The sequence below is a fragment of the Spea bombifrons genome, chromosome 3 (assembly GCF_027358695.1).
Source record: "Spea bombifrons isolate aSpeBom1 chromosome 3, aSpeBom1.2.pri, whole genome shotgun sequence".
Classification (NCBI taxonomy): Eukaryota; Metazoa; Chordata; class Amphibia; order Anura; family Pelobatidae; genus Spea; species Spea bombifrons.
Window position 1 is genome coordinate 96293486 of NC_071089.1, and position 13296 is coordinate 96306781.

A 13296-nucleotide genomic window follows, 5' to 3' on the forward strand; every position below is an offset into this window, starting at 1 on the left:
GGGCAGGTTGTGATAAAAATCACTCCACGAAGATGTTGGACTCATCAGACAGGGAAATTGCAGAAGCTTTAGAAGCATTGTTCACTCTTTTGACCACTAGATGGCAAGCTCTCTTGCTTTGTAATAATGATTGTATATTTTTTTTCTGTAGTATAAATATATACTGTACTCCATAAAATTACAATACTGACTAATATACATACCTGGGAACTTTCCTGGGAGAAGCAGGAAGCACCGCTTCTCCGGGTCAACACTCTAATCCTTCAGGTCGTGAGAGCGGGGTCTTGACATGCCCCATACCCCGGCCATTTCCCCTTTAAATGTGGGAGTTTCCTGTGATGTCAATGGGCCTACCCACCAACATCAGCAGGACCGCCCACCGACATAAACGGGAGTTCCAGCCACTCAAATGTAACACTTTTGTAATGAAATGCACCAATAGAGACATCATTCCTGGTACTGCTTAATGTCCATATCCTTTCCATGAAATAATTCTTTAATTGTGGCCCTTCTCACCTGTTTCTATAAGCTGAATTGTTATGTTATATACCACTTGTTTTGTCCTGTTTACCCATTGTACAGCGCTGCGGAATATGATGGCATTATGCAAAACAATAAATAATAATGACGTCACGGATAGGCTGTCGCATCCAAACTGAAATGGCTCCTTCAGAGGTTGCTAAAATGTATTTGCTAAACATACTAGAAAAGGCAATTAAGATGTTTTTTCTTCTTCTAGAATAACATCTTCAAATTGAGTGCTTTCATTTCAGTTGTTCTTTTATCTCATTAAAGCCGAGTTTAGTGGCCATACCTTATTGTCTGTAGTGTTAGCTATTTATTTGGATTTATAATTAAAGATGAGATCCCAGGCACTATACAGCGTTTCCTTGGAAATGCGAGAATTTAATATTAAATTGTGATTTATGATTTATGTAATAATGTCTGTTTAAACAGACTTTGAAGGCCTTTTGGTTGGGTAAACTAGGACAAGATGACCAGGAACTCTATTTTTCACCACAGTACTTTCTACAGAAACGAGGATATAGTTTCAGGTCCTACCAATGGTATCATACCCAAAATGAATCTCAATGTATGCCCGATTCAGCAAATGAAACTGTATAGGAGGTCTAAAGAAACACAGAGTCTCTAAATGCCACCTAAAGTCACCTAAATCAGCTGGCCCTGTATAATGCATACTTCAATATGTTAGAAGAAAATGAAGAAAGAATGCACTAAACAGAAGCTCACTAGGGTTGGATCTATATAAAATTTAGTGAAGTGAAAAGGCTGAAACACAATACTCCTGCCTACACTAGGTTTAGTGACTAAACCCCTAAGACTTTTAAGGCATACCCATATGAGAAAGGTGGTGAGGGTTAACAGGAACACATGTAAAGCAGATTAGAAGCGTTGCGGAGGGAAATGGCATTGGCTGCCTTTTTATTTCTCGCTCTGGATGTTAATTCCTGTCCAGGACCAAAAATGTAATGTTTCCTTCGGTTTTAATCACTCTTACAAGAAGAGCACAGATGGAACGTTTTCCTCAACGAGAGCAGTGGGGAGACAGAGCCATCCATTCAGACGTGTGACACGATTTGCATTTCTAAAGAGAAATTCAGAATTACATTTTGAAACCCCTTCCAAAGTACATTTCACGCTCCCTGCTCACAGGCAAATTATTTGGCTTCGGTCATGCTGGGAGGACAATAATTTAGCTGTCAATGTTCATCTTTATTAAATACCTTCATTAAAATAATTACTTAATTTCTATGACTTGCTTTATAAAGTCATGAATAGTGCCTTTTTTATTGTAAAGCAGTACGGCGTAAAATAAAACAGTTCAGCTTGTATTTGGCAAAGGATACTTATTTGTAAAATAGTATTTTAAAAATGTACGATAAATAATGAATAATGTAGGTGATCATATAATCGCAAGATAACGAGACAGAAGCAGTGACTTGTCCAGGCCTTGGCCAACTACAAAAATGTATGCGTGCATGTGCCTCACACAAACTTACAAACAAACCCAGACCACACACTTTCACTAACATACTCAGACATGTGTTCTCACACATACCCAGACACACACTAACATAGCCAAAGACACACATGTTTACACACATACATATACCAAGAAACATGTTCACACAGTGATGTATCCCCACAAACACATACTAACATATTTAGACATGCATGCTAACGTATCCAATGTCACATGTTCACATACCAACATACTCACACAACTAATATACCCAGACATACACACACACATATCTAGTCACACACTAACATTCTCAGACCCTTTGACACCGCAAGTTGTCACGATCGGTCATGCAATGCAACGTTGAAAGACCCTGCTCAACCCTGCATCCTCCTCGAAGTTTGGGAAATAAAGAGGTAAGTCTGGGTGTCAGGACTCGCCTCTTTATCCCTACTCATGGACCATGCCTCAGTCTATCACAGGAGGGGATGGACCCATTGCCCCCTGCAGATGTCATATGGGCCACCCCTAAATGTCTGCTTGACCGCATTTGGCCTGCATGTTGGACGTCCCTGCTATGGAGACTGTGTCGGCTCAGCACAGACTCTATAGACTGCATTAAAGCAAAGGACATCATATTTCGGCACATGAACTTCAATTCATTCAGGATGGCGACTGCGGTGGGGGGCACTGCCCTAGACCCAATCCAAGGTAAATACACCACTGAGAAGAACCTAGTATATTTTTCATTTAGCACGGATTATAATATCTAGAATATCAGTGAGGTAACACCATTTCAATGACAGGAGCATAAATATTATTAAGGTGGGAGGCCAGACGCTGCCTGTTAATAATCATGCCATATGCTAAATTCTGAAGTAAGTGAAGTGAGAAATAGAATTTTAGCCTACTTTGCATACAACTTTTAAGAAACAGAGTTATTCTAAACAGATTATTTCATTAACAAGTAAAGAAAGAGCAAGCAGAAATACTACTTGCTAAATACTATTTTTTTAATCACGTTGCAGGGCGGTTTATTGATCCATTTGGCATTCTAGATCCACATTACACTGGCATAACTGCTCAATCAGTCTTTTACCACTTTGTACCAATATTGCCCTTTATACTTAACCCCTATAAACAAACTAAAACCAAAGATATGTTCTTTTTAATGCCCGACCCAAATATAATCAAATGTTGACTTATTGGTATTATAGCAATCAGCTCGGATGTTCGACCAAAAGTTCAAGGTTCATCCATTATTAGCATGACTACATAGAGCTAAACAATTTTACTAGGGTACACAAAACGGCCCCACATTTGTAATATATAGACCACCAATTACATTATCCCACAGAATACTATCTTAAATATAAAACATCAGTTTATTAATCGATCAATACACTTTGTCTGCTGGGCAAGGCATCATAGCCATGCAGCAATGTCATCCATACAGTTTTTAAAGAATAAGGATATGCGCAGAAGAGGACGCTTATGGTCCAGCAGCCCGGAAGCATTTAAATCGGAAGACACTGATTATTTAAGCTGCACAAAATCAATAATCCATTATTTTCACGCAGCAATAATGTGATACGACATCAATGTACACAATCTACAATTTTTAGTCAGTCTTACATAGTTAGTAAAGTTGTAAAACATCCATCATTTTCAACTTTTCCAAAATACCCCCCCGGAAAAAGGCTTAAGCAAACAGAGAATTTAGTCAGCCTCTTTTATAGTTAATATCTAAAGAACAGCATTGTTTAACTTACCCAATCACAAAGCAAGAGATAGCAGTCCCCAAAAAAGCATATGTCAGAATAGTTCCCAAGTTTCGGAAGAAATGTCTCTGGATGAACAAATGATACATACAAATATTTTAATAGGTCCAGACAAATTAATATAGTAACATATGATGTTTTTAAAGAATAAATACTATAATGAGATGTTACCAGTTTGCTGCCTTGCACCAAAAAAAAAAAGAGGGCAAAGCTTGACAGCGGCCACCAGTTAAGACGTGAGCTGTTGTTACACAGACCGTTTCTGACATCACACGAGTTCATTGTGGCATCATACATTAATCACACCGCAGCCACCTGTGTGTCATTGCTCAGTAATGTCAGTAATATAATGAATCCATGTTAATAATGAAAACACGTTTAAGGCAGAATCATATCATACTCTTCATGATGCGCAGAAATATCACTAACACAAAATGGTCTTTTCACGGGAATTAACAGCTTTATGGCTGGAAGGATTTTTTACATTTAATAAAAAAATATTTTGTTTTTCTGTAGGGTGATCAATTATATATATTTTTATGGTTTCTGTATGTTCACACTGATTGCTCTCAGCCACATAGATACATGTAGTGACCACTCTGTCGCAGTGCCGAAAACATCAACCCACTGGCCAATCCTAATCATACTGACCACTCTCAACGAAAACAATGTTAGCTATGAAAGGTGAGGCCATGTAAGGTAGGAGATGGGGAGTTAACCTGTCGGCTTCTCTATGGTGGGTTTTACTGGATTTTTTTTTTTTAAGGTCTGGAGAGAAGCAGAGAGTCTGATAAGCGAAGGTAGGACAGAGGCAGTCCTTGAGAAGTCTAGTATAAGAGCAAGATGTAGAGAAGAACATTTAAAGATCATCAGATGAGCAAAGAGAACATGTCATCTGAACAAATTACATATTTATTATGAAGAACCAAATCCAGCAAGTTTCTCATAAAAAGAAGGGCTGAATTGACCCTGCATAATTCATAATAAATATAAAAATTAAAAGTCGCTTGTACCTTCTTTAAACTGTACCCAGCGTGGAATATTATAGGAGGCAGAAGCACATTGAAGAAAACCTCTGGGTCAAAAGTCATCTGGTAAAAAAACACACAGCTATTGATGAGATGCAACAGAACATAATCACTGAGGTTTATAATACAGTACGTTACGACAAAGTATTGGTTACTCAACACAAACATGCCAGAACTTACCTTTCCAATACCTTATGAATTTAGCTTATATTTACAAAACTGCAGATAACCACTTATGAGTTACAGGTTACGGGAATCGGGACATATTTTCTTACCTATAGGAAGCCAGGTCAGTCCCCGACTTATCACCGGCATCGACTGCTTTCTCACAGATCCTCTGAATTAAATTGTAAAAACAAGGCGTATGTCTTTAACCGAAGTCTAGCACGTACCATTTAACATGCAAGACCTCCAGTGGAGGAGGTAAGAGATGTCCGCCAATTGACCCTCTACATTACAAAAACGTACTTTTAGCAATTGTTTATTGGAAGTACAAGGACGCTAAACACATAGTAAGTACTTGGCCTCCCAGGCCCACTTTACTGACCATACGCATTGCTGCTACTGAAAGGGTTAATGCCAATATGACCTTTTCAGTTGTTCCTATGCCAATGCTATAAGCATTAATGGATCTCGCACTACAGTTAGCAACACATTTGGGGTTAAAAAATAACTTTAATTGATAGAACTACTATATCAATAGAATCTTCCCGCGGACTGGATCGATCCTTTTGATTGATGTGATGACAACCCTTTTCTCATTGGGCACCAGAATTACTTATATAAATTGCACAAATAACAGTTTCTTCATTGCTGTGACTTGGGAGCCCACTTTCTCAGACCTACCATCATAGGTTACAGTTCCAAGAACCAGGTATGATTTGTTCCCAAGTGAAGAGATTATGGAACGCAAGTTACTGGAGAAATTCAATGTCAACTTAAGTGTTTTGTTTCTTCAAACTGAGCTACTCAGGCCAGATAAATCTCACACGGTTTCGGAATATACAACAATGAGATAACATGTTAAGGGTCTTGTTGTTAACCTTGACCGACCTACACAGTAAAATGTATCTGTAACCTCTTGGGGTCAGAATACTTCTTAGAGTTATTGTATATTTGTATTTAATATTGTTGTCCAAACTCAATTTGTTAATTGCTGTTTAAACCAATGAAGAGAAGTAAACTGTTCCCTCTCATCTGTACTGTACTTTACACAGCCCATTTCCTTCTTTGTGACAAATATCATCACATGATGTGTCTCAATTCTGCTTGTCAGTGAGGATGGTATGAATTTGCTGATTACGCGTTTTATCTAACTGATGGAGCTCAAAATGACCTCTAGTGTTCTGAGGAAGGATATCAAAGAAAATGAAATGATACATCAATGATACATCTGTCACAACCACTAACACATTAACAATAAGGAGACTTTTGGTGCCATAACTATTCTTTAACCCATAAAGAGCTGCATGCTGGGGATAAAACTGGAGGTTCCACAACATTAAAGGAACTTTTCTTATCTACTGTCCTTTCAGAGGCAATCAAGCATGGAGAACAGTGATGCAAACGCTTTGAGGGCAGCAAACACGTTTTTCGATATTCCAATCACGTGAATTGCGTGTTATTTGAAACAACAAAAAGAGGCTTTTTTGCTTGGCTCTTACATAACTATTAATAGTTACAAAAATGAGTGCAACATGTGAAAGCACATTAATGTATATTATATATAAATATATATAAAACATACATGTGCTGAGGATCTGGCAGTGCTCCCTACCAGGAGATGGCATGAACCTCCAAGCGGTTAGCCAAAAACATTAACCTAAAAGAGGCCAGCACCACCTGGAGTCTTAAGGGAGTAGGTGGGTAAACTGGTGGGACTTGAGCATGACCAAACAAGACTCCCCTGCCCCAAGAAAGAGGACAGTGACCCGAGAAGCAAGGCTTTACATGGAGACTCCAGATTAAACCATTGTGTTCCCAGGTTTAACGGGTAGAGAGTCAATATGAAAGGTTGACAGCACTATATGAACCGTGCTGTTTGTGGCCTGAGTTGGACAAGCCTGATTCAGATGATTTTTTAATCCAATTAACTTGTTTATTTTAGTAACAGTGGTGAGTGGTTTCTGAGCAGTATTTATACGCTGCACGTTTACATGTGTCTGACCTTTTGTAGCATGGCATTCCCCTGGTGACTGTTGACATTGTTTTTGTTGACTTCGCCCCTGTACTCGTACTCGTAGACTTTGCTGGTGACATTAATGAGAAGCAGTGAAGGGTTGCTTTTCAGGTTTTCACAGCCATAAACAGTTCCGTTTTCCAGTTCAGATGGTTTTGTAGCATAGCGTACAATCAGCCCCATCACCAGGCCTGCAGATGGAAATGCATCAAGATAAATACACAGATGGACTGCGGGAATTTTTTTTGTAACACTGTTGGGATTTCTGAACACTCAGAATATTACAGGCATATGTAATACATAAGTAGAAAAAGACTAAATTTATACATACAGAATAATTATAGATTTGATATTCACAAGCATCTATATTACATGATTCAACTAGGAAATGTAACCTAGTAAATAGTTTTCTTTTGTTCTCCTCTAGTTTACTGGCATCACATCCTTTATATTTTGGGTCTTAAACCAAGTGAAGACTCCAAAACATAGAGAGGACGAGATCCTTTAACCTCTTAAGAACAAAGTTTTTTTTTTATTTTTTTTTACTTTTTGTAACCTGGTGACCGTGGCTGTTTAAACATTTGTGCGGTGCTTGTGTGAGATCACACAGTGGCAGGGGACCGATCGGGGTCTCCATAGACCCCAAGAGTACCTGCCAGGGATGGCATTGCCAGAAGGAAATGTCTGAACGGAAATGCCTACACAAATTTTGGCCCCAACTGTCAGGGGAGAGCCTAGGCTGTCAGATGTGACAGCTTGATCTCGGTTCATGGGCAAGGATTTGCTGGTGCCACAAACCCATGACGTATGGGATACGTTCTTGGTCCTCAAGGACCATTTTTGTTGTGACGTATACCCTACATCACCAGTCCTTAATGGGTTAAAGGTAAACACCATTCATATATTTAACCTAAATGTATATTGGAGTCAATTTTACATGGAAACCAGTGCCTTTTACAGCACATACATTAGTGTATACATACACGCAAGCAGAAAGTGTGCTTAGATATATAAATCGAAGTAAAGAAAATGAATTGTATCATTCTGCTTGCATGCATCCTATTGGCTGCCATCACTGATATTGATTTCTGTGAGTCCTTTATTTTTTATATAATAAGTTTTTGTTGGAGTGTTTTGATTAAAGATTTTTTTTTGCATGTATATCAAACTCTGTTACAGAATAAAGAAATGTGTTGGTTAATGACAAAGATATTACAAGGTCAAGGGAACACCGAGATCATTCTGTGAGTCCTTTTAATATGCATTCTTCCAAAATATACAATATTAGGCAGGAGGTCATAATGTTATGGCTGATCGGTGTATACAGATGCCATAAAACTATTGTATATACCAGTATATAATCTGGTCAATGGCCTATACCTTTATAATACTAATCCATTCACTTTCAAAACAAGCATGATATCTATGATAAAATAGTGTTAAGTAAATTCTACAATATCAACAGCATTATTAGGTGTTCATAATAAGAAATATAACTTGAAACCTTAATGTATATGTATGATACAAAGTTAAATAGCCATTAGAAATATGTCTGTTAATGTTTGCATTATAGAATATACAATGTAACAGTAAATTTGCCTTGTAAACTATCCAAAATTAAACATATAAACATACTCTAAGACATCCGTGGGAACTTTTTAGTTTCTGAATGATCAATAAAAAGATAACACAACCATTTTAGGAGTCATGGTTACCTGGGTCCTGGGCACAGGGGGCACTGCACCAAGGTACCAAGATCAGAAATCTCCCCGGAACAAACTCACAATTAGTTCGAAAAGGTTAGAAAAATAGGTCTGTGGCTCAGTCTACACTGACCTCCATATTAGGGTAGATGAGGTTCTTAAGTATGTCTCACACACACAGAAACTATATAGCTGTGGATAATGTATATCATATATTTTGCATCATGTATAGAGCATATGGTGTGTGGTAAGTGGTAGGGCAGGCAGTCATGCAGTTAATATACCTACAGCCACCTATGTATGCCACAAAAAAATGTTTTTTCAGCCAGGTGCAGGTCCCCAAATCTCATCTTGGTCCTAGAATTTGTCAACTCCTGGGGGGGGCACAATCCTATCCAATATAACATTTATCCAATATAATAACTGATTGGAATAATCAAAAAAGCTATTCCCATTAGCTGAAGTCACACTGCTTGTTTTTGCAATGTGTCGACAAGGAGTGAAATGCTAATAATTTGTTTTTCTCTGTCTGTTAGGAAATACGATTGTGTTCCTCATGCTGCATTCTATTTCAAAGTGGTCACAAATGAGATATGACACAGTCAACTGATAATTGTCAAGAAAGGAGCAAGAATGCTGACAAAACCACTTTGCTCAGCTGAAGATTTATCCCCATGCTTGGTGAAACAGTTCTTGCAGTAATCTGAAAGATGTTGGCTCAGCTCCAAACCTTTCAAAATGGCAATTTGACAATAAGATGCTGAGTGCTCTAGAGATTTAAGGCTCAGACAGGTATCCAGACTTTATACCTTAAGGTGGCTGAATAAATGTTTCTCCGGTAATATACTTTCTGAACATAGCCTGGGTAAACGTACATCACAGAATTCGTTATCTGTGAAAAGGTTATAAATAACAGGAAGCAGCTGAAAACGCGCGTCGACACTCTATGTCTTCCCCTTATCCTACTCAGAAAAAAAAAAACACTCAACAGAATATAAAATACAAAAGTGTATTAATTATATAATCTGGTTGTTGTGGGTTTCTGTCCTTTAGAGTTTAATGTTTTTTTTAACGAGGAGAACTGAAATGCGAACAATCACTTCTTTGTCGACACTCGCTGTTTTGTCCAAAGCAAGTTGTGTTACTGCGCTAGTCATAACAAAGGCCTGAAGTTAGTTAGAACTTCTACTCCAAGTTTCCAACTATTTTTATAACTTGATAAGGTCACTTGAGCAGGGCTTCCTCAACGTTTTTTTCCAAATTGTTATGTTGTGCTCCTTGTTATGTCCTATTTGCCCTTTATAGACCTCTGTGGAATATGAAGGCGCTATAAAGATCAATCAATAATAACGCTACAAATAAAAACATTTATTATACATATATATGTCCAATGCTGGCTGTGAAGATGCAGCAGCGAAGCAAGTTTAGGCACTGCAGGGGTTGAAGTTCTGACCAAGCTTCAGATCCCAGCTACTCTTCCCCTCTTGTGCCCTGTTCTTTGTTGCTGTCAATATAATGAGGTTTATTCACTAAAGTGCGCTTTGGCATGAGGGTTGTGGTCTCAACCTACTGAATTTATCACACACATGATAAAAGGCCATCCCTGTGAAGTTTCTCCTACAAGACTGGGCTTAACTGGCCCTGTATACTGCATAAAGTGAGTTTTTTTTTGTTTTTTTTTCCAACAATCTCAACAAATGAAGAATACATAGGGGCATGATGGAAATTAAATGAATTGGAGGGATTCTGCAGTTCTCTGTAAAAGTATTTACATCACTATTCATATATAATTACCATCGCAGTGATGTCATAATATCACTTATCCCCATTTCAATTAAACCCAAGGATTTATTTTAGTGAGAACTAGTTGAGCTCATTGAGCATGTTATTATTTTTCTTTTATTTATACAACGCCGACAGTTATGCAGCACTTAAACCAATAAACCGAAGAGGGACCTGCTTGCAAGCCTACAATCTAGCACACATTATTCAGTGCCAGGCTGCCCAAGATGGTTTTCTCTACTGATATTTTTTGATATTGAAATCATGCCAGTTGTACCACTGATTATGAGCATTCAATGCCATCACCATTAGGCTAGGTTTCCACTTGGGTTTTTTTAGCTAAAAACGCCTATAAAAACGCCAATAGCGCCACCTGGCGTTTTTTTGTGAAAAACGCATGCAGCCAGATGTTAGCTGTAATTCAATAGGAAATCGCAAAATGCCATTTCCACCTGGCGTTTTTCTGTTTGGCGTTTTTTTAGTCCTCTTTGGCGTTTTTCTGCTTTTTTGGGCTCTGTGGCAGTTTTTCAAAACTGCAGCATGTTGACACTCTGGCGTTTTTTGCAAGAAATCTTGGCTTTTTTTCTCCAATAGAAGTCTATGGGAGAGAAAAAACGCCATGAAAAAGCCATGTGGGTTTATTGCCTTGGCGTTTTTTATGGCGTTTTTTCCACAGTTACAATGCAGAGGATGGACCCAGTATCTGTGTGTCCTACGAGAAATAGGCTGAAAACAAACAGTTTCACACAAAACAAAGTCCTGGACTGGTTCATATTGAATTTTACACCATTTGGAACAAACATGCCATTACAAACAAACATACGCGACCGGATCCTGCGTGCCAAAAGCAACAGCAAACAATTTGCACCATCATTTGGGGCCAATCTTCCCAGAGGAGCAGACATTCGAAATAAAGCATGCCTTACAAACCACAGAAAAGAGACAAAAGGGTCTACCAAGTAAATGACATCAGGAGAGGGCAGATACTTGCCATTTATCCTAATCCCTTTTAGCTGGGTGAAACTTCTAACTTGTAAAGGCTGGAAAAACTGCCTAAGGTCAAAAAAAGCAATTTCCACAGAAAGGCTAAAACGCCAGAAAAAACTGCAGAAAAAACGCCAAAACGCAGGTAAATGCAGCGGCAGTTTTCTTGGCAGTTTTCCTGGCGTTTTTCATCAAGAAAAAAACGCCGGACAAAAACCCAAGTGGAAACCTAGCCTTAGGGTGAAACGACTGCGAAGAGCAATGTCACCATGCTACATAAACGGGGACGTTCACATGGAGCCTCCATTAATGTGGCAGAAACCAGACATGGGAAACAAGAGGGCACTGTGGACCATACTGATGAAATGTAAAGATGATATGGAAGAAACAGAGTTATAGCATGGAGGGCAGTTGAAAATAGAGGGCTGATATGGAAAAATGGCGGCATGGGGAAATAAGTGTTCACATATAAAAAGGAAGCCTACTCAATAGTGAACCATGAATCAGACAATTGGGTTATACCCTAGTAACCTAGTCAGTTGCCAGCCTAAACCCAGTGCCAGGTCCAGCACCACCATCACCTGGACACCCAATTACGTGCCCCAAAAGGTTCCAACAGGCCTTGCTTTCAGTGTTTCATGGCAGTGTGCGGCTTTAGAGCTGATGTACATCTCTGTACTAACACGTAGCATAGGAAGTGGTTTTGTGTGTCAGTTTTGTAAATTGTACTGGAAGATGCATTCAAAACCACACACTTCTCCTGTATAAATAATTAAGGTCAACGCCTGCTTAAAGAAAACAATCAGTAAAACACAGATGCCACAAAGTTGAGGGCTGTTAACGGAAATTATTCTGGTGTAAAGTTTACAAAGTAATCTTTTCATCATAGCAACCAATGGAATGCTCCAACCAGTAACATCCCTTAGATTGCTATGGCAATAAGACCCTTTTAAAGACAAGCAAAAGTTACTTTTACCACAAACCTATAGATATAAATGGTACATAGATAGGTGATAGATAGATAGATTTACCGATATATAAAAGTTAACACACTACCTTAGGCAAAGTGCCAAGCTTAACTCTTAAAGTGTCACAGGATGAGCAATGCATTATCTACCCCCCGGCACTCAAACTGTTAATAAGTTCCTTTCCTGCGCTGTAAGAGATATCGCATAGGAAGTGGCTGTAATTGTGCTGCGGTTGCAAAATCTACTTATGGGACCATAGAGAAAGCAGGATGGGGCATTGCACATCCATCTTCCTGCTTGTCTTCATCACGCAGGTTAACCCATTAAATAGGAAGTAGCATCGGATACGCTGCTTTGCAACAACTCGCAGGCAATTACTGCATGCAAATACTACTCCTGAAAGGGTTAAAAGATTAATACTTCTACTTAATAGATTCTACTTCGGGGTTCCCACACTCACCGTACACCATGGCTCCTCCGGTCTCATGTAGGAACCTAAAGCGACGGTTTTTAAAGAGCCAGATAGTCAAGATAGTTAAGATGAGCAAAAAGTTAAAGACCAGCAGCTCCAAGGCTCCCTGATGCTGAAACAAATCCGAAACCCCCGATGACGTCGACATCTTCTCATCCCACAGCCTCCGGTGATTACACGCTGAATGGAATCGGTGCACAAATTACCAAGTGTCACATAACGGCACCCGAGGAGGAGCCAGCATCTGCTTGCACAATCCTTGGGAAGCTGCTCGCAGCGGAGGGGCGCGGTGGATGTTGGGAGATGTAGTTCTCTCGCTCGCTTACAATGCAGAATACGTAGGCTCTTTGGAAGACTCTGGACTACAAGGTCCACATGTATTAGCTGACACTCTCATCCTGGAGCAACCAGGTGC

The 13296-nt window shown here is 39.1% G+C and overlaps 1 protein-coding gene across 1 annotated transcript in view; it reads right to left on the reverse strand.

The window, feature by feature from the left end:
• The window catches only part of SLC9A9 (solute carrier family 9 member A9), a 206200-nt gene extending 193107 nt beyond the window's left edge, over nucleotides 1-13093 (reverse strand). Inside the window, exons 1-4 of the mRNA XM_053459240.1 lie at nucleotides 12870-13093; nucleotides 6961-7163; nucleotides 4779-4856; nucleotides 3757-3833 (exon numbers count right to left, since the gene is read on the reverse strand). Of these exons, the coding sequence (XP_053315215.1) occupies nucleotides 3757-3833; nucleotides 4779-4856; nucleotides 6961-7163; nucleotides 12870-13029 (518 nt within the window). The 5' untranslated portion in view covers nucleotides 13030-13093. The remainder of the gene's footprint in view (nucleotides 1-3756; nucleotides 3834-4778; nucleotides 4857-6960; nucleotides 7164-12869) is intronic.
• Nucleotides 13094-13296: the final 203 nt, after the last annotated feature.